Source organism: Balaenoptera acutorostrata, chromosome 10 (genome assembly GCF_949987535.1).
Source record: "Balaenoptera acutorostrata chromosome 10, mBalAcu1.1, whole genome shotgun sequence".
Classification (NCBI taxonomy): Eukaryota; Metazoa; Chordata; class Mammalia; order Artiodactyla; family Balaenopteridae; genus Balaenoptera; species Balaenoptera acutorostrata.
Genome location: NC_080073.1, coordinates 97,193,185 through 97,218,517, shown reverse-complemented (window position 1 = coordinate 97,218,517; position 25,333 = coordinate 97,193,185). Strand labels below are relative to the sequence as shown.

The following is a 25,333-nucleotide window of genomic DNA, read 5'->3' as shown; positions in this document are numbered from 1 at the left end:
GAGAGGCCCGCGTGCCGTGATGAAGAGTGGCCCCCGCTTGCCACAACTAGAGAAAGCCCTCGCACAGAAACGAAGACCCAACACAGTCAAAAATAAATAAAATAAATAAATTAAAAAAAAAAAAAAAAAAAAAAAAGAAGGAGGTGAAACCGGAAAATGGTCCTGTGTATCTGTGTGTGTGCGTGTATGTGTGTGGTGGGGTGGGAGAGTGGTGAGGGGGTAGATCGGCATAGGAGGAGACATAGATTCGTCTTTGTTTGACCTGTAAACTATTGATACAACCTGAATGACTTGCAATGTAATTGCAACTGTTCTTTTTAGACAGCAGTTCAGAGACTACGAAAGCAATGTGATCATATCCTGTAATTTAGTAGGACAAGGCATAATCCCCAGTTTAGGTAACAAGAAATGAGCCTAAATTGAGAGAAACCAGCATCACAAAGAGATTCCAAATCTGTGAAGGAACAACTGGATTGAAAATGTACATAAACGCTCAGGAGCGTGGAGTCTTCCATCAGGGGTTGGCTCGCAGGCCACTTGGCTGGAAGAAACTAGAGAAATGGACCTCATCGCAACCATATGTTACATTTGGCCAAGTGGGGCTTTCCGCTCTGACAAAGCACTCTCTCTCACGGCGTCCTTCAGAACCGATCGTGAGGTGTGAGAATGTCATGTGTGCGCTGTCATAATCCATGTGAGTGCAGGGATTTGCTGCAACTTTGTCTGAACGGACAGGCTGCGTTCTGAATGCACTCACATCATGATCTGCTCATGAAGGAATGAACAAGGGGATCTCAGCTTTTGTATTTTTCTTCCCAATTCTTAACTGTTTTTAAGTGAAGGGAAAGCATGGACCAGAAGAATTACCTGTGTGTTGTCTAAGACAGCAGAGGGTGGAAAGGAAAGACCAGCCCATCCATGAGAGACTCCATCCATGCAAATCTCAAATTCGGCTGAGCTCAGTCCAAGATGGTGGCCCTTAAACACCGCTAAGAACGACATAAGCAAAGATGCTCTTCTAAAGGGGCAACTGAGCCTGCTTGAATGTGTCTTACAGGGCTTGGTGGGAGGTGTTAGGTTAAGATCCTGATATAATAGAGAATGGGCTTTCACACACACACACACACACACACACACACACACACACACACACAACCCAAGTGGCCTTAGGCAGGTTATTTCCCCTCCATGTTCACATTTCCAAAATTTGAGCCAGGATTTGAACCAGACTGCTCTAAAGTGCCTCCAGTTCTAACCTTCAATATATCTACCATCAAAAAGCAGGTCAGTGGATTCCATTGCTCTGTTTCATGGATGCTGACACAAGAAGAGATTCCCCACACTAGGCACACACACACACACACACCCCAGATGCACCACCATCATTCCCACCCCCATTCTTAATTCAGATCCCACAAACTGGCCAGTTACCTAACTCATCAGGTAGAGCACCCAGGTATAATAAACAGGAAAACAGCTGCAATCATATCTTCTCTTCAGTCTTTATTTTCTACTTCCATTCCTTTATCCCACCAACACAAACTGGGGAGGACAGCAGGAAGCCACATTTGAAGCGGCACATGCCAGCTGGCGGGGTGATGGTAACCATGGCCCCCTGAGCACTGCAGAGGTAACACGAGGCATCAGCTCCGGGCCTGGAGCACAGACTGTACAGCCCGAGGGCCTGGTAGGGAAGGCCACCTCCCACAGCAGTTTGGCTTTTAAAACACTAAGAACAGGTGCGTTCATTGTCTTTTTTTTTTTTTTTTCTTTAATAATAAAAAAAAAGAAAACCCAAACCTTCTATAATTTATAAGCTATTTTTTGCTATCTACATTATATATAAAATATAGACTCTGTTTACTTTATAACACACATCTTTTTCCCTTGATAAATAACTCTTTAAAATATCTAGTATACATGCCTTGACTTTTTATGTTATAAGTTTGTTTTTATACATATACATACATATATATACTCATGTTTGTAGAACAATAAACACACACTCGACATTGACAACCAAACAAATGCAACTTTTGGTTAAAAACAGCAACAACAAAATAAAACAACAGTAAAAGCACCAGGCAACCAACAGAAAACCATAATTACTAGAACCTTCTCCCTCCCCTGGGCAAGGCACAGGGCAAGAATACTAAGTATGGCTGGATGCCTGATGGGGAAGGAGGGGAGCAAAGGAGCGGGCAGGTCGCTTCCTTGGGTTCCGTTTCTTAGCCTGGGACTAGAGTCACCAATCAGTCATGGAGTTTCTGGGGAGAAACCATGGGGCTCATTCAACAACGTAGCCCTTGTGATGGCTGCAGGGGACAGCAGAGACCTTGACCTGGGTTAGTCTGGGGCCCCTGCTCCCACCACCCAGGCAAGCACGATTGCCACGCCAAGCACGAAGCCACTGAATGTGACATGGCCTTGTTATTTCTCTGCTCACTGCTGGTGTAAACAGAAAGGGGCAACAGATTCAAGAGTATTCAGTAGTGCAACACTTGAGGAGCCTGACAGAGCCAGACGCTTGGTGCCCCTCTCAAGAGCTCCAGCAAATAGGGACCGTGACATGGAGAAGAAAAAGCCAGTAGGCCACTGCCTTTCATTGCTAACCGGTGTGGAACTCAGGTACACGGTACTTACTGGCTGCACCTGCACACTCTGATGAGCCCACTGAGCCCATCACCTCTTAAAGAAGCACAGAAGGTCTACACTCTTCTTGGGAAAAGTTCTGAAGCCCAACTCAGGGCTGTCCCCTCAAACTTGGGGTACTCCCCATCCGCCCGCTTCTCTGCCCAGGATGCGACAGGCTGGGGTGGGCCCATGGGCTGCAGACAAGCACAGCTTTTATTTCATTACGCGTCTCCCTGTCCCCGAAAGGGAACTGAAAGGCGGGACTCTGAGAGTTGATTTAAAACAAAAAAAAACAAAAAAAAAACTCCCCAGTGTTGTGACCTCTGCCCTATAAACTTCAGGATTTGGATGGCCGAAAATGGAGGCGGTCGGTGGAGCAGGAGCCCTAAGCTAGTCAAGACCTAGATCTGTAGCCAGAGGGCAGGGGAGAGCCCAGAAGTAGAGCTGGCCTCAGGAAATCCCAAAGGTGAACATCTGAATGTATGTCCCCCATCCTTGCCAATAGAATACAAATTAGAGGTAATTGTTCACATTACAGTCACAATGGGAAATTTTAAACAGCTAGTTTTCTGAGTACATTCAAGACATAATTGAGTTTTTAAAAAACTGATTCAGCTGCAACAGCTCAGGGAATACAGTCCGTTGCAGGTCTGAGTTCTAACTGCAACTCTTGCACCAACTAGCCCTGGGACCTGAGACAAGTCATTTCACCTCTCTGGGCCTCCCTCTCCCCATCTGAGAGCTCTGAAGATGCAGGATGGGACTTAGAGTCAGAAAACTGGGATTTTAGTCCTGGCTCTACCACTAAGAAGCGGTGTGACCTTGGTCATCACTTAACCTCTTGGGGATGTAAAAATAAAGGAACTGAATATATTGGGCTCTGAAGTCCCTCCAGATGCAACTGGCTTTACTTTCTCCCCAGGGTACCCTTATCAACGCTGAATTCCTCCCCCGCCCCAAACCCACCAGAATAAAAGTGATGCAATCAGAAGCCTACTTTGTGACCACAGGTCATATTCAACAGCTGCGGCTATGAGACAAGATGAAGAGTTAAGAGAGTCTAAAGGTACAAATGCAACGCACAGCTAAAATCTGTGTCACAAACAAATGAACTGTCAAAGCCCCACTCCCTGAGAAAAGACATTTTCCTATGTTATATACTCAGTGAGAACAAAACCCAAGGCCATCCATAATAATCGGCCAACGTTCTGAAAATCCCCAACTCTGTGGCTTGCTGCATCGCTTATAATCAGAATCAACTTAGGAAGTTGATTTGAAAAGAAGCTGAGTGATATTTCCATTTTGGAAGAGGAAGAAAAATCGACTCCTTCTATTTGCAGCTCTACAAGGAACCTTCTGGCAGAACATCAAACGTGGCATCCTGCTCCACAGGCAGGTGTCGACAGCAGCAGAGGGGCGCCCCACGCAGGTCACATTGAACTCTAATCACTGTTGCTCCACAGACCCCGACAGGGTTCGACAAGAAGCGCTTTCCTGCCCGGCAGGAATTGCAGAGGCTCAAACCTTCCTTCGTGGGAGGCAACGTAGTTTGGAGGAGAAGAAAGGTTTGGATTTAGGTGACCCCACTTCTACTTAATAGTTTTGTGACTCTGGGCAAGTTACTCTTCCTCTCAGCCTCAATTTTCTCATGTGTAAAATGGGACTGACAATACCCAATACTACAGGGTTGTTTTTATGGATTAAGCGAGATAACGTACTTAAAATACCCTGCACACAGTAGATGATCAAGAAATGTGGGAGCGCAGAGAGTACTGGCGTGGCTCTCTGAGGATGGAGAAAGGGTCTGGGAGAAGTTCACCTTGAGCTGGAGTCAGCCAAGCTGCCCTTAGAGTCCCGAGGTATCTGCTGCCTGGTGGGCTAAGGAGGATCTCTGGTCCCCTGCCACTCCTCTCCATCGGAGGGAGAAGTCATAGGGGAGCTGACAGTGGTCATGAACTCTCTCTCCGGGAGAAAACTCAGAGAATCCAACCCTTCCAAATAAGCCCAGAGCATTCCCAAACACTTGTGGTTACCCTGACTTATACCCCTTCTCAGAATTTGGAATTTGGAACATTCTGCAGAGGCTACCAGTGGCATGAGCCCTAATGTTCAGCATCAGAAGCCCCCTCACAATGACGGGAACAAATCAGGCAAGTGGGGACTAAATGTGATGACCCTAAAATGGAGCTTCCATTACTCTGGGTCCTTGAAACACATTAAACAAGGCAGAGAGGGCTGGGTTACTCCAGAGACTTCATCTGAGCTCAAACCCAGCTGATGGTACCCAGTCCCCTGAGGGGACTATTAGGGGTGCTGGGCTGGGACAAAGTCCTTCCATAGAATGCTGTTGAAAGCTTGAGATTTCAGCTTTATATTGTGACTCCTAATCAAGTCTTTGCAAGTGATAGGACTGGGGCCCAAGGAGCACTAAAGAACCCATTTACTGTAGTTTTTACACTCAGAAAATGAACTATGTCTTTTCTTCCACTTGTTCCTGCATCTACCTACTACATGCATTTCAGTAGAAAGAATTTAAGAACACTTACTAAAATATTTTTCATGCTTCTTTTTAAGAATGTATATTCTTTCCATATACCCCAGCCTCAAATGAGAATTTTTGTTTTAGACACTAAATATTTATCACGGAGCTCAGTGATCTTTGGGGGGAAAGAAGTAAATATTTATCACGGAGCTCAGTGATCTTTGGGTGGAAAGAAGTCCCAAGTATTTTAAGTACAGAAACAAAACTGAAAGCCCAGGAACAGCCCTACTTAGATTATAAATGACTTAGAAAAATGAGACTCATAGAGTCACTAGTTTCCTTTCTCTGCATCCTTGATCACAGCCTTTTGGGGCCAACTAAAAAAAGAAAATATTCTTTCCACTCAGTTTCCACAAAAGCTATTTATCCAGAGGAGAATTCAGGAGAATCTGAACCAAAACAGTCCATGGCATGGCCCTCTGCTCAAATTCTTACTGGGAGACTTCCATTCTACTAAATCTCTCGTTTTGAACTGGTAGCTAGGAAAGCGGGCAGGCTGATTCTGTTAACGGAGCAGGGACCAATCGTACGATGGAGAGTTTTAGCTCACTAACCTCCCCAAGTTGTAGTAAGGGACCAGGAAGCAGGGTAATTCTTTCTAGGGAGGCGATCCCTACCCCTCCGTGCTAGAAAATACCACATTCCCGTGGTGTTTGGACACGGCCACGCAGTACCAACGGGCAGGCTGGGATTCATGGTGTATTGGCCCTGGGAGGAGGAAGGAGGGAGCAATTGATCGCACGGTTCATTTTGGGACTTTGCCCACTCAGAGCCTGGGGTTCACTCTCAGCCCCTTAAATTCCCTTCCAGTTCCCCTGCGGGGCCATCTGAAAAGATGTCTAAATGTCACTTGTGTGCCAAAGACAACGGCTGGATTTCTGTGACTGTGAACAAACGCTGTGTACATTTACAAGTAACAGTCTCCACAGCCAAGCTCGACAAATGTCCTATGTGGGGTGAAGGATTAAGAAAAGATAACAAAAGGATAATTCCCCATTTTCAAAATGTATTTGACTTGGGCTTTCTTTCAAGACAAGGTCTGAATTTTTAAGAGCGATTTTAGTGACAATGGTGGTAGTGAGCATTTATAAACCCGTGTGTGTGTGTGTGTGTGTGTGTGTGTGTGTGTGTGTGTGTGTGGTTGTTCCCTTCTGGCATTGCCTGCTCCAAGCCTGCAGTTTGCCATCTCCAGTAAAAGCCCTCCCTGTAAGTAGAGGATGACAAGACAAGAGAGACAGGAGACCAAGAGGAAGAAGATGTTTTTTCCTACATTAGCCTTCTGCAGCCTACGGGAACCATACACCTCAGAGGGCTCTCAAACCCCATTTAGAAACACTGAAAATTATGTGCCTTGCTGTCCTTTTGTTTAATACCTATTCAAAATTTTTCATTTTTTGATGCGTGAAAGCAAAGGTCCAAGCTAAGGAAAAGAGCCTTGACTTTTTTTTTTTTTTTTTTCTTTTAAAGGGGAGAGGATTATATCTGAGTGGACCTGAAGGCTTCCCTTTTAAAATCTACAAAGCTGGGGAATCTCCTAAGAGCCCTTCCCCAGCTTGCTAGGAGAGATGGGTCCAGGGCTGGCTCACTTTCCCTTCTGCTGGGAATTGCCACTGTGACCCTGGGGCGCAAGGCTGACCCCGGGTCCTGGAGGATAGCACAGGAGCCTGTGGTCAGACCCACACCTCCTTCCCGCTGTCTCCTCGGCCCCGTGAAAGAACAACCTCAACGCTCCAGTACCGAATCCCTCCTTACAGGCAATTCCACTCCACCGGAAATGGGCTTTTAATTGCTGACAAATCTGAAGGGATATTTTCTTCTCTGCCTCATCTGTTTCAGTGCAGGCTGTGCCCCTGCTCTCTCCTTTTGGCTCAAGGGAACCCGATTCTCTGCTTGCTGTTCCTGGCCCTCCCTTACCCTACCTCAGGCCAGGAAAAGGGCACTGAGCCAGTTAGGAAGACACTCCCTCCCTCGGGCTTCCTGGGAGGAAGACCAATCCATCCAGAAAGCTGTACACTTTGCTACCAAGTACTTTTTCCTTCAGACACTTGAAGTGGCTTCCTGGAACCTGAACTTTCTCTTTAGCCACTGGCCCCCCACCCCTCACACACACCTGCAGGCTTGCGTGGGCACGTGAAGATGTGCTGTCTCCCGCCAACCGAGCTCGCCACTGGAAACGGGGCTCAGAGCACGCAGGAGACTCTGGCTTGCCAAGGAGGCCAAGGTGTGGGGGGCGATGGATGAGGGGCGGAGACCGGCAACCCCTCCCGGCTTCTCACAGTAAAGGGCAGCAGAGGCGGCTGACCGCCTGCGTCTCAGCCGACGCCAGCAGGGACGACCTCAGGGACCGCGGGTCACCGTGCCAACAGTCTCGTTCGGGGCCCCCCACCCGGACAGGGGCTCAGCCTCCCAGATGCCATTTTCTCACCCTGCCTTTCCACGTCCCCGCCCCTACACTCCTCGAGGCCACCTCTCCCCCAGCCTTTCCCCCTCTCTGGGCCCCAGGCGGGAGCCCTAGGTCGCGCTGGGTCCCCAGTCCGGGCTAACAGTACAGGGACATCCGGCTCCGGCGCATGGCCTCGCTGATCAGGTAGGCGGGGCTCAGCTCGGGCTCCTCCGTCATCACCGCGATGTTCTGCCACTCGCCCGTCTGGCTGGACCGCTTGATGGTGTCCACCACGCACAGGGCGTACAGGCAGTCGTCGAAGGTGGCGGCCATGGTGAGCGGTCGCCCGTCCCACGTGCGCCGGTCGTCCTGGTCCTGGAAGGCCTGGCGCACGGCCTGCATCATCTTGATGGTGCCGCGCAGGTAGGGCGAGGGGATGTCGCTGAAGGCCTTCTCGGGCAGCAGGGAGTTGCTGACGGGCGTGGCGTCCTGCACCAGCAGCTCCCGCGCCGGGGCGCTGTTGCGCTGCCCGTACAGGTCGGTGCCCACCGCCAGCAGGCGCCCGGCTGAGCCCACCACGGTCACGTCCTGCTTGAACTCGCCGGGCACGTTGAAGTTGAGGGTGACGGTGCAGCACACGCCGCCCTCCAGCACCATCTGGAAGGTGCAGAAGTCGTCGCTGGTGATCTGGCGGATGCCCTTGATGTGGTCCGTCTGCTTCACGAAGGTCTTGAGCAGCCCGTGGACCTTGACAGCCTTCTGGCCGGTGAGGAAGGTGAGCAGGTCGATGATGTAGGTGCCCACCGAGTGCAGGCCGCCGCCGCCCATCAGGTCGTCGCAGCTCCAGTTGTACTTCTTGCCCAGCAGGCTGCCGCCGTGCACCTGCACCTCGCACACCAGCAGCTCGCCCACGTAGCCCTCCTCGATGAGCTGCTTCATGCGCACGAAGGCCGGCAGGAAGCGCAGCACGTTGCCCATGATGCTCATGAGCTTGGGGTAGTAGTGGGCGGCCGACATCATGCGGAAGGCGTCCAGCGGCGTGGCCGTGCGGTCGCAGATGACGTTCTTGCCGATGCCTGCGGGCGGGAGGACAAACAGCACGTCAGGGCGCTGGCGCCGAGCGGGCGACAGGGGGCGCTGTGGACCCCAAATCGTAAGTTATGGACCGGGAACCAGACCCGACCAGCTACCCTTACTACAATTTTAAAACATCTTACAACACCTTTTACTTATACAAAAATAACATATTCTATACATTTCAGTGTTACTTTAAATACTTAAGTCGAATTACTTTAGTCTTAAACCATCACACTGATTTAAATATTAAGATTTATTTTCATACATTTAAATAGTCTATATTTTAGAAATTTTTAAAATGTTTGCCAATATCAAATGCTTCATTTAATATTTATATGAATCTATAACATTTTATATACAAATATATTTTACTTGGAAAGTTAAAATATTTAAATACAAAATGTAAGTTCTATTAAAGCGTACAATATCACGTTCTACATATATTTTATTAAAAGTTATCTTACATGTGGAATGTTTTATAGGTTTTATTTTATTTGTAAAATATAATTTTTATTAAAAATATCATATGTAGAGAAGAGAACAGTGTCTTTATCTGGACAGAACCTGAACATATAAGCTGAAATCACAGCAACACGAGCCTGATTAAGGATGATGAAGAATTTCTTAACCATATACTTCAAAAGTCTAAGCTTTTAGCTCTCTCTCCCACAACCAGCAAGCTTGTTTACTGCAAGCTTGTTTACTGCTTGCAATAATCAAGCAAGAAAACACCAAGGATTATGTTTTGAGTGTTTTCCTGCTTGTTTATTTTGCATTATGGATTAGAGCTGGCTGTGCTCACAGATGTGTTCGTTTAATGTTTTCCTGTTCCTTACGGGAAGAGCGGATAGTCCTTATATCTGAGGGATGGGCAGTGACTCGACCCTCATCTGTCTCATGGCCTGGGAGGGTGGGGACGTCGGTGCCTTTGGCAATGGAGCTGAGGCCAAATAAGAATTAAACTTATGCGGTGACTCTACCGAGTGCCTAAGTTATAGGTAGGCGGAAGCCCTTTAGGAAACCAAGTGGTTCTGGGTCAGGAGAAAACCAAAGATCCAAGGATAGGAGAGTGACAGGGAATAAGAAAAGGATTTATTCCAAGATAAAGCCAAGAGTCAGGGAAGAAAAACGACTCAGCTGAATCTGGAGAAACAGCCAGTTGGAACTCAAAAAAATAAAGTAATTATTTTTTAAAAAGTATACCGGGCTTCCCTGGTGGCGCAGTGGTTGAGAGTCTGCCAGCCGATGCAGGGGACACGGGTTCGAGCCCTGGTCTGGGAAGATCCCACATGCCGCGGAGCGGCTGGGCCCGTGAGCCACAATTACTGAGCCTGCGCGTCTGGAGCCTGTGCTCCGCAACGAGAGAGGCCACGATAGTGAGAGGCCCGCGCACCGCAATGAAGAGTGGCCCCCACTCACCGCAACTAGAGAAAGCCCTCGCGCAGAAACGAAGACCCAACACAGCCATAAATTTAAAAAAATTTAAAAAAAAATGTTAAAAAGTATACCGATTTGTTAGCAAGCCAGATTGCAGGATGCCAGATTGGGGAGCTTCGGAGTCAAGGCACATGCCTGCCTATGAGTTCTCTGCTGCCCGGTCATGTTTTGCATGTAGACCCTCCTATGGAGAGCTGAACACCCCAGCCAAAGACAAGGGACATGCCACAAGGGAGATGGGGTGACGAGACTCGCACCCATCCCAGTTGTCCTGACCACAGGCACCAGACTTGACAAAATCCATGAACACTCCCAGCAAGCCCAGCTACGAGGGTCCCGTGGAAGTCCTACAACTGTGGGTGTCTGTCCAGTGGAGATGCCTGGGCAAGGCCACAGGCACGTGGTGCTCTCACTTTCCCATCGGAAGAGCTCGCCGAGCAATAGAAGTGGCCACAACAGACTGGAGAAAATAAATACAATCGATGGCTGTCAGTTTCCAGGCGCACATCGAATTCCAGCCCCGAGTGAAAGGCCTCCTCCACACTGGCAGAGTTGGGCTGGCTTTCCTGACGACCCTGAATGAACAGTAAGAAGCTTCTTTACCTCTGAGTAACCAGGTGAGGACTGAGACTCTGGAAGAGGGGTGAGGAAACATTGGTTTGTGTTACCAAAAGTGCCGCGCACCTGTGTGACATCGTGTTCTGATAATATGGCCCTATCGGCATTAGGCTCACGTAACACGGGATCATGCTGGCAGGAGTAGATTTCTATGTAAACAGATGGGTAGGTCACTGCAGGTACAGGTGACAAATGTTGCCAAAATCTGCCTCACACCTGTTGGGTATAGGCTATGGCCTCTCCTATACCCTATCTCAGGGTCCACAAAACCAAGACCCCTGATGGCCATCTTCTGAGTACACGCTATTGTCATATTAACGACACATGAAAAAACAAGTTTATCTTGTTTTTTCTATTCTAAGAACTATCAGATAAAACAGTAAAAGAAAAAATAAATTGAGAAAAATAATTCACTCCTCTCCACATACCCAAAGCAATCATCGCATGGGTAATTCTTTGAAGCTCTGTAGATGAAAAGATACTGGTGAAAGCTATAGACTCCCTTTCCAGAAAAAATGCAGGCCTGCCTCCCCCAAGATTCTGAGATACAGGCATCTCTTCCTTTGGGCTATTTAAGTATGTTGCGGTCCCACACTAGACAGCAGCTTCCTCAAGGATTAAGGCTGGGCCTTCTGCTTTCTTAAGTCTCCTCTCTGCCCACAGTCCTCTGCACCGTCCACACTTTACAGACGGGTCTGGGCAACGTCTTAACACACAACATCTTCAAAAGTCAAAAGAGACTTCTAGGAATCTATCATAAAGAAATCCTCTAAAATGTAAGCACAGCTTCTCGCCCAAAGATGCCATCACTGCGTGATTTATTAAAGCAAAAAGCTAAGAACAATGCAAATGCCCAATAGAAGAATGGGTAAGTATACTGTAATACATCCATATAATGGAGTATTGTGCAGCCACTGAAAATGATGGTTATAAAGACTTCTTAATGGCAAGCGAGATGATTATGAGGCCATGTTAAGTGAAAAGGGCTCTATTCATAGACATCCTATGATCTCAACTCTCTCTTAAAAGGACAAAAGAAAACACCTGGAAGGGAATACCTCAAACTGTTTGCAGTGATTAATTGATTAGTAGGATTAAGACTGATTTTTATTTTCTTCACTACCTTTTTCCATATTTTATGAGTTTTAACTTTTACAGTCAGAAAAACATTTGTTTTTCTTTTTTAGGTCCAAAGGAGACACGAAGACTTAACATGATGGCAGAAGGGCCCTCCAAAGCCACGGGCGGGCAGGCAGGTTCCAGTGCTCACGGACCTGCCCCAGTTCCTGTGCCCAGGGAGCTGATGAAAGCCCCTCTGACCCTGAACTTGTGATGCTTCCAAGGCTCAGGTCTTCCTGTTCCAATTCCACAGGACTTCTTCATGATTCTGGTGAAGGCTACGGACTCTCTTCAGAAGATCAATTCACACGTATACATAAAACTTTACCCACACATCCCCAGCTTGTGCATGGCCCCCTGGGGTCCTGCAGAACAGGCAACTCCATTGTAAGTTGTAAGATAACTCCTAGAAGCCCATATAACGTTATTGTTAAAAATAAGATAACGCTTCCAGCTTCAAAGGAACCCAAAATGCAGAGCTAGCAGACTGCTCACAGATTTATAAAGCAGAGTTTGTTTTCTCTGTTTTACGCAATCTTCCCTCAACCCTACCTCTTGGTAGGGCTTCTGCAAAGCCCTCTCTGGGACCATCCCCCAACCACCAAGATCCTTAGGTTCTCTTGGCCTGCTTTTCCCCACCAAAATCTGCCCTTCCAAAATGCCCAGAACCTGAAACTCCAATGCTCTTAGCAGTTTAACAAGAATCAAGGGCTTATTATGGACACCAAGGGGGGAAAGTGGCAGGGTGGTGGTGGTGGGATGAATTGCGAGCCTGGGATTGACATATATACACTTATATGTATAAAATAGATAACCAATAAGAGCCTGCTGTATAAAAAAATGAATAAAATAAATTCAAAAATTAAAAAATAAATAATACTTAAAAAAATAAAACAGAAAAAAAAGTTCTGTCCTTCCCATAAAAAAAAAAAAAAATCAAGGGCTTAGGCTAAAGAATACCATTCTAATTGTGGACTTTCAGTCATCAGATTGTGTGTGTGTGTGTGTGTGTGTGTGTGTGTGTGTTGGTGCATCAGCGTGGCACAGAGCATTTCCCTCACCCCTAAAATCACATGCCATATAAAGGGAGCTTGTGTTGTCTGCGCAGAGGGGTGACACAGCCCATGATGCGGGTGTGTCAGATGCCACTGAATATATGCGGGGATTTTTCCCGAAGAAAGCAGACAGATCCCTGCCTTCCAGATCGCCCCTGTCAGCCTGGGCTTTGGGTCTGGTTCTCCAGAAATATCATAGGTCTTTGGTGTCTTCATGATTTTCATATGTCTTAGCACCATGCCTTTCTTGCCACCTCCACAGAAAGTGCTGGAATGGGCTCTTCAGAGAAAAGCCCTCTCCATTTTGTGCTGGAAAAGAAATAATAAGTAGCGGCATCCTCCGCAAGCCCGTGGCCCTGACATTCCTTTGCTATGAAGGTGAGTCGCTTCTCCCAAGGAGACAGGAGCTGAAGAGCTCAGGGAGAGGCAGGGCCCGCCCTCAAAGCAGCCATGGCTGATCCCTAACAGGAAAATTACCACCCTGGTCTCTGCGCTGCAAACCCTAAGAGGACAGCCTACGCCCTGTCACTCCTGGGTGTACAACTTTGCCAAAAGTACAGCAGTGCCATCTCCGCTGCCCTGCATCCACACGTCTCTCAGAGAGAGAGAGAGACACACACACACACACATTCCCTTTAAGTTGGGGGTTCATATCATCTTGTGGCAAGATGTGTCTTCCTTCTAAGGCAAGAGATCCAAAACTTTAGAGAAAATCGTGTGGCAGAGAATCAAGCAAAGGGACTTGAAACATACGGACCTGATTGCACTCCAAATCCACAGTCAGTGCGAAATGGACCGGGGGGAAAATCCCGAGTGCCCGAGGAAAAGCTGGAGGCTCTGCCAAACCCCAAACATTTCCCGAGCAGCTGGAGAGTGTCAGCAAAGCCCACTGGCTCTCACAGTGATGCAGAAGAACAGCGGGAGCTTTCTTGGTTCTCTGGGCTATGGCAGCCGGTGGCCACCCTGCTGCTCTCTCCGGGGACACCACTGCCCCCACGCTCAGCTGGCTCCACCCAGGGGCCTGTGGCTGCACCTGAAGTGGCTGTCTTGGGACCTTGCTGCATTTGTCAAGGGGGTACAACGTGACTCTGGTGGGTGGCAGAGGCCATGTGGAGACTGGTCTGCGTGTCCTGGGGAGTCTTCCTAACCCACCTCCATGCACACCGTCTGCCCGTTTGCGTGAGGACAAGGAACTTAAGTTGGGTCTTTGGGGAGCCTTTGGGCTGGAACCAACTTACTTTATCAAGACAAGAACCCCTTGTCAGCAAATAAAGTGAGAGCTCTCTGTCTGTAGGATGGTGGGATTAATGCCTTCTCACCCATGTCACGGAGCTGAAGTTGGGGAGAAAATGAGATCATGGGAAATTTCTGGAAGGTGAAAGTGCCATGTGCAAGGCAGTATGCCTGTTCTTTATCAGGAGTTTTTACATGAAATCATTTCAGAAGGAGTTTTACTGCCCTCCCGAGATCCCTCATAGGGAGATGGAGAATTTGCTTCCTCCAGAGCCTGCTGAGTGTGTGCTCTCTGAGTCCAGATATCCACGGCCCTCGGAGGACTCAGTGCCACAGGGAAGGAGTTTCCGACCAACAGACCCCAAAGTCGCTTTCAGGCAGCTGTGCCCCTCACGCCCTCCAAGCTCAGGGTCTCCAAGCTGTGGCTGAGAACCCACCCATCTCTCTTTCCGGAGACCGGAGCTTTTATGAGGGCTGATACCCCATCCCAGGGACCCCAGGAGCAGGGCAAGGGGCTTCCCACTGACACCTCCGGGGAAAGACACATGCTCTCTGCTGTCCCAAAGAGCTGCTGTCCTCTCCTGCCCTTGATCAGGTAGGTGGTACCTGGAAAATAGGGATGCCACCCAGCCACCCAGAGTCATTCTTTAGCATAATCAGCCTGGAACTTCAAAGCATCCCTCCCTGCCAGCACAATTCCAATTACACACTCCCTTATCTAATCGACAGTGGCGATCTGTGAGGCCGATGCTACTTTCCCACCAGTTCTTCCCGATCATTCCACTTGTGTTGACAGCCCCTTATCTTCTGAAAGCCAAAACGGATGCTGGCCCTGGAGGCTGGCTTGCGCCGTCCTGGCAGGTTGGCCGAGCCCCACAAGAAATCCCATCAGATACAGCTTCCTAGTTCCACCCCCCCACAACCCCATTCACCCAAGGCAGAGAGGGCTCTCCCTGCATTTCAAGCAGGGAACTCATTATCTTCCTTTATATTCCATTCCTGCAACATTTCTGTGCTAGGCACTGGGACCCAAAAAATGAGTAATAAAGATGAAAAGGAGCTCACAGTTTAGTAGAAGAAACCAACCAGGAAATGAGTGATTACGGGATCTAATAGATATAGGATCTAATAGAAGGATAAACAATGAGAGTGCAAAGGAGGGGCTGCCCAACTGACTTGGGCATGGTAGGGAGCTCTACTGAAGAGGTGACATTTGGGCAGGGTTCTGAAGCATGTGTAAGAGTTCACCTCTTCATTCAGAAGCTTTGGGTCCCATTTAGAAAATGGTCTAAAACAAGGGTGTTTTAAAAAAAATTCCTTTATTTGAAATGCAATTTGAATTTTAAAAGATTTGCACTGTTCAAAAAATAAAATAAAATAAAACAAGGGTGTTTAACCTGGGTCTGAGAAACCACTAAAATTGGACTATTTTAAAAAAATTGTGTGAAACCTGATGTTCATTTACTGAGGAAGAAGATCATTAGAGTCTTAAAAGTGTCTCTAATTCAAAGGAAATCAAGCAGAACTACAGTTGAGAGTGAAGAAAAAAACATTTTAAAGGCCAAGATAGATCTCTGGTTTCAACAGAACTAAGTATCTGAACAGACAGGGCTGTTTGTAATCGTTCCTTCTGTGCTCCCAGAGACATGGGAAATGTGGTCACTTTCACCCCCTCACTGCAACACTCCACTCAGTCCAGCTCAGTCCCTTCCTTCCTTTCTTCCCATCCCATCCCTGTTTATCTCCTTCCCCTGCTCCCTGCCCGCCAGCCCCAACACACACAGTGTTTTCTTTCAGCTGAGAAAAGCATCAGCAGAAATGACCTGTCTAAACCCTGCTCTCTGCCCTCTGGCCCTTCTTCCATATAAGTTGGGAGAAGAGCCCCTTTGGAGAGATTAAAACCCTCATCTTCAATCCCCATGACAGTTCCTGACAAACAACTTCGTGACCCACAGCCCTAATCTGATGGTGTTCACTAAAATCCTGACATAATTTAAAATAGCAATCACCACCACTCACGGAGCACCAACTCTGTGCCAGAAGAGGCTGCATATTTTACATTCTCTTCCATTTTTTTGTGTGTACACAACCCCCCAAGGCAGGTACTAACCCTGTCCCCAACTCACAGACACGGGAACCGAGCCTCTGGGAGGGGAAGCTATTTGCCCATGGCGCCTCAAAACTCAATGACCAGGACAGCTGGGATTTGAACCCAGACACATGCTCCCATTCTGGCCAGCCCCACATGTCAATGCACACATGTGCAATGCCCACGGCACCACAGGAGGGCTCCCAGGAGGTGGTGTAACGGGCTGGGGTGAGCACCAGAAACCGGGGCAGTGGTGGGCGGGTGTGCCCAACGCTCAGCTGAATGACCGCCCGCAGTCCCACAGCAACTTCTAATTTCAAACCTGAGATGGAAATGGGTCAGCGTGACCCATATTCAGCTCCTTTTGTCAAGGATGCCCTCTGTGGGCTCTGAAAGAGGGGGGACAGCCAAAGAAAGGAAGTCAGCACGGCTCACATGGACAGGACTTGATCTTGAACCGATTGAGATGTTCAAGTGCTTTTCTGTATACAACCCACCCTTGAAGGCCAGCCCCCATCCCACCAACCCTTTTTATGGACTTTCCTCCACTACTTGGGCCTGTCATCAGAGCCCTCCTTTTTGCACAGGAATCCCTGTCAGTAGCTAGATTTTCTCAGATGGTTTCATGTATAGTAGTATCATCTAATCATTGAGCCTGTAACACCCATAACAGGGACGGCACTCCTGAAACACTTTTCACTTGCGGTTTCCTTATTGGTCGATCGCACGCATCTCCCCCGCTATGGCTCATACAGGTTGAGGTTGAGGATATAATGTTGGGAAGTTTCTAACCAGCTCCTTCCAGCCTAGGCATCCCCAGGAGAGAAAAGAAAAGCTCGCCACGTCTAGCCCAGGGAAACCAAGAGGAGAGGTTTAGAAACAGCGGTGGGTATGTGGGAGCCAGCTTCCCAACCTCCCTGCCTAGAGGTGGCCCATAGAGAGCCAAGTGCTGAGCGGGGCAGGGAGGTGGTGAGAGGGCCCCTTGGAGGACAGAGGTCTGGGGTTGGATGCAGTGGCTGTAATGATCAGGACTGGGGACAGAGGACCATCAGTCCCTCTAGGTTGGTCCCAAATAGCCAAATGACACCTACCGCACCTCAGTGGTCTTTATTCTGGGGAGTGGCCTGCACTGCCACCGCGTCCCTGGACGAGCCAGAGCCAGAGGCACCGCCTGCATCCAGGAAACACAGCCAGTGACGCAGGCCTCACTTTCCCCATAGAAGCCGCCACCTTCTGCAGCAGAGGCGGGCAAAGGGGAGAGTACCGAACAACTGGGCCACCAGACTCATCAAAAAGAGACCGAGCTGCTTATGGGCTTCCCTGGTGGCGCAGTGGTTGAGAATCTGCCTGCCAATGCGGGGATCATGGGTTCGAGCCCTGGTCTGGGAAGATCCCACATGCCGCGGAGCAACTAAGCCCGTGAGCCACAACTGCTGAGCCTGCGCGTCTGGAGCCTGTGCTCCGCAACAAGAGAGGCCGCGACGGTGAGAGGCCCGCGCACCGCGATGAAGAGTGACCCCCCACTTGCCACAACTGGAGAAAGCCCTCGCACAGAAACGAAGGCCCAACACAGCCATAAAATAAATAAATAAATAAATAAATAAAAATTAAAAAAAAAAAAAAAAAGAGACCGAGCTGCTTAAAAGAAAATGTAAGCGATTAGGTTGGTGAGATGATCAGATTGCACTATGACTCCATTTCCTACCTACCCCCTAAAGATGGAGCTTAGAATGGGGATCAGGATGGCTACAGAGAAATAAAGAAATCTGTACTTCCTCTTCCTATTTTTTTTTTTTTTATAGAAGTCCCTGCAACCATTTTTTTTTTTATAGCTACTTTATTTATTTATTTCTTTATTTTTGGCTGTGTTGGGTCTTCGGTTCGTGTGAGGGCTTTCTCTAGTTACGGCAAGTGGGGGCCACTCTTCATCGCGGTGCAGGGACCGCTCTTCATCGCGGTGCGCGGGCCTTTCACTATCGCGGCCCCTCCCGTTGCGGGGCACAGGCTCCAGACGCGCAGGCTCAGTAGTTGTGGCTCACGTGCCCAGCTGGTCCATGGCATGTGGGAGCTTCCCAGACCAGGGCTCGAACCCGCGTCCCCTGCATTAGCAGGCAGATTCTCAACCACTGCGCCACCAGGGAAGCCCCCTCTTCCTACTTATAGTGGGAATTCTCATCACACATCCCAAAGGGTGGGAGACTCGCGGTAGCTCCCAAAGCCTCCCCAGAGTCCCCAACAAAACCTCAGTCCCTGTCAATGGCAAGTTAACACGTTTCAGAGAAGCGCTGTCCTCACTGTACACATAATATGAATGCAAGACAAGACTTAAAACTAGGCAACTTCTCAAAAAAAAAAAAAAAAAAAGTAGGAAACTCTTTCCATTCAAGAGGGGTTATGCTTTAGTGAAGGGATCATAGGTATATTCACCGAGCAGGTGTTTTTGTTTTTTTTTTAATCACTATATTTCACACAGTCTAGCCTCTTTTAAAAAAGAGAAAGATCCAGAAGTATTGGGTTTCTTCCTCCAGAGCCTCCCGCACGACAACCATCAGCTGGAGCTGAATAGTGGCCTCTGTAGACCACAGTCCCCACCAATCCCTATTGCTTGCCTATATCAGTTTTCTACTGCTACCCTAACAAACTACCATGAATGTGGCAGCTTAACGCAACACCCATTATCTTCCACTTTTCTAGATCAGAAATCCAGGCGGGCACAGCTGGATCTCTGCTCAGGGTTCCACAAGGCTCCCGCCGGAAAGAACGTGCTTCCCAGATCCTAAGGTTGTCTGCAGAATTCAGTTCCTTAGGGCTGCAGGCCTGAGGTCCCCTGCTGCTTTCCTTGCTGGCTCTGCAGCCTCTAGAGGCACTTGCATCCCTCAGGAGCGGCACCATCTTCAGGCCAGTATCAGCAGCATGCGGAAGGCAGTCCTTCCCACGCTTGGAATCTCTCTGACTTCCCCCTTGGCCAGCAGCTAGAGAGAACTCTGTCCTTAAAGGGCTCCTGTGATTAGATTAGGTCCACCCAGATCATCTCCCTTTGGCCATATAACTAATCACAGGAGTGACAGCAGGGGGCGAAGGTCATCTTAAAATTACTCCAGCCCAGTCCCTTCATTTGCCTGTGAGCCCTAGAAAGCTCTGCCAAGAGGAAGATTCTCGAGTATTCTCCCAAGTAAAGCGCTTCAGACACGTGTCAACATCCCTTCCAGACCTCCCTTTGCTTCTGTGTTCTTGCAGTATTTACTCCATCAAACAGGACTTGGTGAGGTACTCTAGGCTTTTTAAAACCTATTATTAGTCTCCTCATTACCACGGAGATCGTGTCCCCAATTCAGGGCTCCCTGTAGGCAGTGGTAATAGGAACAGGGCCAGGAAGGTGGCAGACTTGGCCTCTGGGCGCTAGAATGAACACAAGGAAGGGAAGGGGAGCTGAAATTGTTACGAACCCACTAGGTGCCCGGGCTTCCTGTTGGCTCAGTTAAGCATCATACAGGCATCGTTATCCCCATTTGTCCAGAATAGCAAATGGAGGCCGAGAGAGACCACGATTGCCCAAGATCATAGACATGCACAGGTCCAGCTGCAAATTCAGTTCTGATCCCAAAGCTCTATGTTTTCCATTTTCCATGTAGGGAACTGCTACCAGTGGGAGGGTGGGAGTAGCGTTAGGTGACTGAGCCTCAGAGCACCAGGCAGGTTAATAAAAGAAGCCCAAACCCTTTGGGCCCCGCTGGACCCCAGCACTGAGTTGAGAAGTGATTCAGGAAGGGGATGGAGGGAGGGCGGAGGCCAGGGGGAAGAGCTGAAAACCAAGAAGGGCTGGAGGCTCCACTTGGGAGAACCTCAGCCACTGCTGTCCTTGACAGGTAGACGTCATTGCTCTACACCTGTGGCAGTGAACTGGCCAGAGCAACTGAAAGAATATTATCAGGAAGGAGAGTGGCCGTGGAAACATGGTGGTGACTGCGTTCCCACGTTGAATAAAGGAAGCCCTTAAAGGTCCGGCCTTCTGCACGCAGGGACCTGCTACCTTGGCAGAAGGAACTAGGTAGCAATGAATGGTCTTGCCTCATACTTCACCCCTAAGAAACAGGGTGGCAGCAGGAAAACGACAGCGGGGCCACACTCCTACCCGACCATGATCCTTGGGGGAATAAGCACCTCGGTGGGGCCAGAAACCTGCCTAGGAAAGGAAAGCAGTCTGATGCTCTAAGCTTCCTCACGTAGAAACAAGGGATCTTGCCCCCAGCCAGAAGCGGAGGGAACAGAAGTTCAGCGTTTCTGCTGATGTGACCAGACAACAGTAACAAACCTCTCCCACAGCCAGGAGGCAAACCGGATCCAGGGCTGTGGATTATCAGGTCGGGATAATCATTCACAAACCACTTCCCAAAGCACCTTCACCTACAGCCTCTCTGCGTGTTAGACCAAATCTGTGACGAGGGGCGGGGAGGGAGCGGTGGGAAGGTGGTGATGATTAGAAACAGAGAAGTAACCTAGAATTAACTAGGTGTGTGTGTATGTTTGGGCGGGGTGTGCTGGAGATTCGTAACGTTCAGGGGCTGCCCAGCACCCGCATCTTCCTGCTCCATGTGGGAATTTCCCGTGTGGGCATCTTGGTGGGAAGCAGAGCTTCTTCCCATTATGGAAGCCAAGCCAGGGGTTGCTTTCCCAGCAGCCTTTGCAGTGAAGGCACAGGCACACCTGGGTTTGGCCAACCAGGGACACTGCCTGGGCCTGGAACGCGAGGAAGCAGAAAGGTGGGGAGTCCAGGCTGGCAGTGGGGATAGCAACATCGGTCTCCAAGGGCTGCGGTTGCAATGATGCCATTGATGGCACCTGCGGCCCAGGGCCAGCATCATCGCAAGCAACAGGGTCCCCGTCGACACTGGGTGGGTTTCTCTCTGTGATCTGGATCGCGATTCCAGCTGCCAAGCCTTTCTTTGTTCTTCTTGTTTTCCAAGCCTGCTTCCCCAGGCGCCTGAACATTTCTGTGACGAATTAATGTCCTTTCAAAAAATTCCATTCTGCTAAAATCGGCCAGGCAATTTCTGTTGTTGGCAGTTAAAATGCTTCTCTAGTACAACAGGTTTACAAGCTTTCTGGACCCCTTTCTGAAAAGATTGATTTGGGCACAGAGGAACCACTGAGGGCCTATAAATAAAGCAGCCCAAGATCCAGCGTGATTTATTGGAAAGGGAAGCGGAATGGGGGTCGGGGGACGTGGATTGAAGTTCTGATTCTGGCATTTGGAACAGTGTGACCCAAGCCATTTGATGTTGAGGGAGCTCAGTTCCCTTATTATAAAATTGGAAGAATAACGGCTTCTTCAAAAGGCTGCCTTGAGGATGAAATGACAACAGGTACTGTCCTGACACATGAAAAGTGCTCATGAACGTCTGCTGAATTCCATAACACATCCAAATAAAAACAGCTCATGTCAGCTCTGAGAGAGACAAAAGCTCAAAAGAGATCAGGGGCAGGGAGGTAAGTGCATCACAGCAAGGGGTGGGCATGGTGGAGTGTGGTTTTGGCAGTGGTTAAGGTACCAAGACTTGAACTCGAAATGGGTCCTAAGTCTGGCTTTGCCACTGATGTGATGTGCAAAAGCCATCTGTGAAATGGGGCTGATTGATACCTGGCCCTGCCAGCTTGATAGGACTGCTGAGAATACGAAATGAATAGTTTTTAGGAAAGTCTGCTGGAAGGAATAAGCCTATTGCAAGAATGAAGTTACTGCTGAGATGCAGTAGCAAAAAAGTCCCCCGAAAAAACAAATCTGCTGCAGCGTGATCTTCCTGGAACCCCCGGGCTGGATGCTAGATGCTCTCGTGAATGAAAACAAAACACAGAGCCGACAGGTACCAGCTGGGGTGCTGGTTCACTTGACACGGGGCACACCCCGGCAGGGACTTCTGTTGGCATCCCTGGCTATGTGGGGTGGCCCGGGAGGCGAGGCCAGGCAGATGGAAAGGCAAAGGCAGCATGAGACATTTGGCTGAGCACCTTATCAGCTGTTCCTGCAAGTAACTGAAGCTCAGCTAGTGACCAAGGCTGCAGATTGGAATCCCTTTTCTGAGAACCACCCCTCACCCTTGGTTGCAGCTGATGTCTGCACGGATCTGTGCTACCGTCATCACCAGGATGAGGGCCCTGTCCACAGAACTCAGAACCTCAGAAACGGGCAAGACTCGGGGAGCGTGGGGTCGGCAGGGGGACTTTACAAAGCCCCTGACTGAACACAGAGATCCAGTCCTCCCTGGAGCAGCCCACAAGCCAGCCACGTCCTCCCTCCACCAACCTTTTCTCTTAAAGAGACTGCATTCAGCTTTTCATCTCTCGACCAGATGACAATCCCCTGCACTGAGCAGATGAAGATTTCAGCAAATTTAGCCAACCGTGGCTGAAAGGCCCAGGTGCTGGCTAGGGTGAGTCTTAGAGCTTTGGCGGTTTTGTTGTTGTTGTTTTGTTTGGGCAACAATTTGCAAACAATGCAGGTTCTTTGTAAAGGCAAAAACCTAGCTGGCAGGAACTCCCAGAAAACTGGGCATACCTGGGTCTGTGTTTGCCTGAGCAATGCTAGCTGAACGCCTGAAAAGCGAGAAAGCTCGTGGGCTGCCTGGTGATGTCAGGGGGAAGCAGCCCCATTCTGCAGGTGAGGAGACAGGCTGAGTCAAGTCTTAATGCTGTCTCTCCCACACAGTACTACTGTGAGGCCCTGAAGGAGGCGGGATACAGGCATACAGGTGATAACGGCTCTTTATACGTCCGGAGGTTGGTGCTGCACGGAAGGGGCTCTCTCTGACTCCCAGAGGAGGGCTCTACGTGGGCACAGCGCTGGAAGAAGCCTGGCCTGGGGCTCGTGAACACCCGGCCACACATCAGACTTGCACAGAACGGTGGGGAGATGTCCAGATACCTTAGACACAGCAGAGCCCTGAAGTTGTGCCAGAAACAGAGAACGAGGACAGAGACCCAGGCTTGGTTTGCTCTGTTCCACAGCGGGGCGGGTGTCGTTCAGGGCCCTGGAGAGCAGGCAGGTGCGGCTTGTCCCCGTCCCTCCTCCACGACAGCCCTCACCCACCCACCTCTCATTAACCCCTCCTCCTGAGAAAAGCCTGTCGTGCTCAATCGCAGAAAGTCTAAATGTCCACCCCAGGAGGAAGGGTTATGGAAACAACTACCATGTAGTGACTGACGAGTGCACTAGGTACAAAGCACCCGGCAAGGCGCAGCTGCGCTCATCAGATCCTCCCAACACCCTGGAGAGTCACTGTCATCCCCATTTCACGAACCATGAAGCCAAACCCTCGAGAGTCGATGCCCAAATTCACATCCTAGTAAGTGGTAGAGCCGGGATTCAAACCCACATATTCTGGTTCCCTCCGCGTACCCGTGACTCACCTTGAAAAGTACATCGCGATTCTAAATACAACTTGACAGGCAGTAAAACATGACTGCCGAGGAACCCAGTTGTAATCATGGATTTTCATGTCACTATTCGCTCATCCCACAAACACTTAGTAAGGGCCTCCCGGGGAAGCAGTGGGAGGGGGGTGGCCAGGCTCTACCTGGTCTTGTATTTTCCACTACTAGTTTCTGTGCTTTAGAACCACAGTTCCCAGCCTGAACGTCTCGGCACCCAAGGCATCCAGGGACCCCGTACCGAACTCGCAGGGGCACTGCAGTGTATTTTTAATTTTTGAGGAAAACATAGTGGTACTCGACGTCTATCGGATGCCGCGGGAGATACTCGCTCTAAAAAGTTCACAGTTTCAATACTGACTTGCACTACATTCCTTTCGATAACATGCCATCTCTATGAAGCTCGGTTATTGGCAGTTGCTGTGATGAAAAGCAAATAAACTAATCAAGGCAGGACGGGAAATGAGGGTGGTGTGTTCTATCTGATTCTGTGGTTTGAGAAGTTGTGCGGTGCCCAGTGGGCACACATATCCCAGTGTAACTCATTCTGATCATTTCAGAATGCAATACAAATATTTTTATTCCTTCAATTTATGTGTTAGTTTTTCAAGTATCTGGTATGTTGTTGAGACATACTATATATGTCTATTGGATACTATTTGGATCTTATTATTTGGACTTACTAAATGGAATTGCCAGGTCTTTCTTTTGGCCTAGGAGCACCATGAAAATATTACTGAGACATTAAGCGCACCATGAATGAAGAATGTTTGGGAACCTTTGTTCTAGAACATTCTATGTACTCTCTCCCCTAACCCATGATTAGAAGTTCTTTAAAGGCAGGAGCCATCTGATACTGGTCAATACTTTGGTTTCCCCTTGGCATAGTTCTTGGCTTGCTGTAGATACTTTGTAGTACCTGTTCACAATTTACAATAGAAGTCTGAACCTGAAAAAAAAAAAGTCTGAACCTGGCCTGCAGAAGCCCTTAAAGATCCACAGAGGTCCAGCGAGGTGTGAGTGATACAGGGGCTACTGATACTCCAAGCTCACAGGTCCCACCAGCTAGGGGGCAGAGACGTGTAGGGCACCTTCCTGACCTTAGAGAATAAATAAAACTTTCTGAGCTTTCTGATGCAAAGTAACACAATCAACTGCCTCTTAAGGGTTTTAAGGACACATGGAGATATAAACTTTAGGTATACATCACTTTAAACTTCTGAGATTCTGTTTAATTTAAGCTGAATCTATGATCATGTCAATGATCTAGATGATTTTTTTCTAGTCTCAAAAGGTAAACCTTTTGCCTCAAAAGGCAAAACACCTCTAGGAAGATGGGCCCCTCAGCACAGAGGGGAGGGTCAGAGGTGGTGGGCAGCAGCAGAGTTCAAGTCCAGCCCTTGGGTATCTCCCAGCTGGAACTCTCCAGCAGGAGTTGCAGGGCTGCTTCTGTATCTGCTGACCAGGAGAGCAGAGTAAACTGGTTGCTTAGCAACAGCTGCAGCCACTTCCCTGGCGGGGGTTGGGGGAGAGCAGAGGAGGTCCACCGGGAGGCTGACGTTCTCATCTCAGGCCTGTGTCAGCATCTCCAGACAGGACTGGCAGGAGAGGACCCACCCAGGCACCTGCTCCCACAGGGCTCTGGTCCCAATCGACGAGAGATGACATCAGCAAGCTAAAAATGCCGATGGAGCTCATGCAACGGTCTTTAAACGGCCTTT

The 25,333-nt window shown here is 49.0% G+C and overlaps 1 protein-coding gene across 2 annotated transcripts in view; it reads right to left on the bottom strand.

Moving 5' to 3' along the window:
* Positions 1-1,483: 1,483 nt before the first annotated feature.
* GFOD1 (Gfo/Idh/MocA-like oxidoreductase domain containing 1) overlaps positions 1,484-25,333 on the bottom strand; it is a 109,736-nt gene continuing 85,886 nt past the window's right edge. For both annotated transcript variants that reach the window (XM_007173959.2, XM_057554729.1), the window contains exon 2: positions 1,484-8,635. In XM_007173959.2, the coding sequence (XP_007174021.1) occupies positions 7,716-8,635 (920 nt within the window). In that variant the 3' untranslated portion in view covers positions 1,484-7,715. The remainder of the gene's footprint in view (positions 8,636-25,333) is intronic.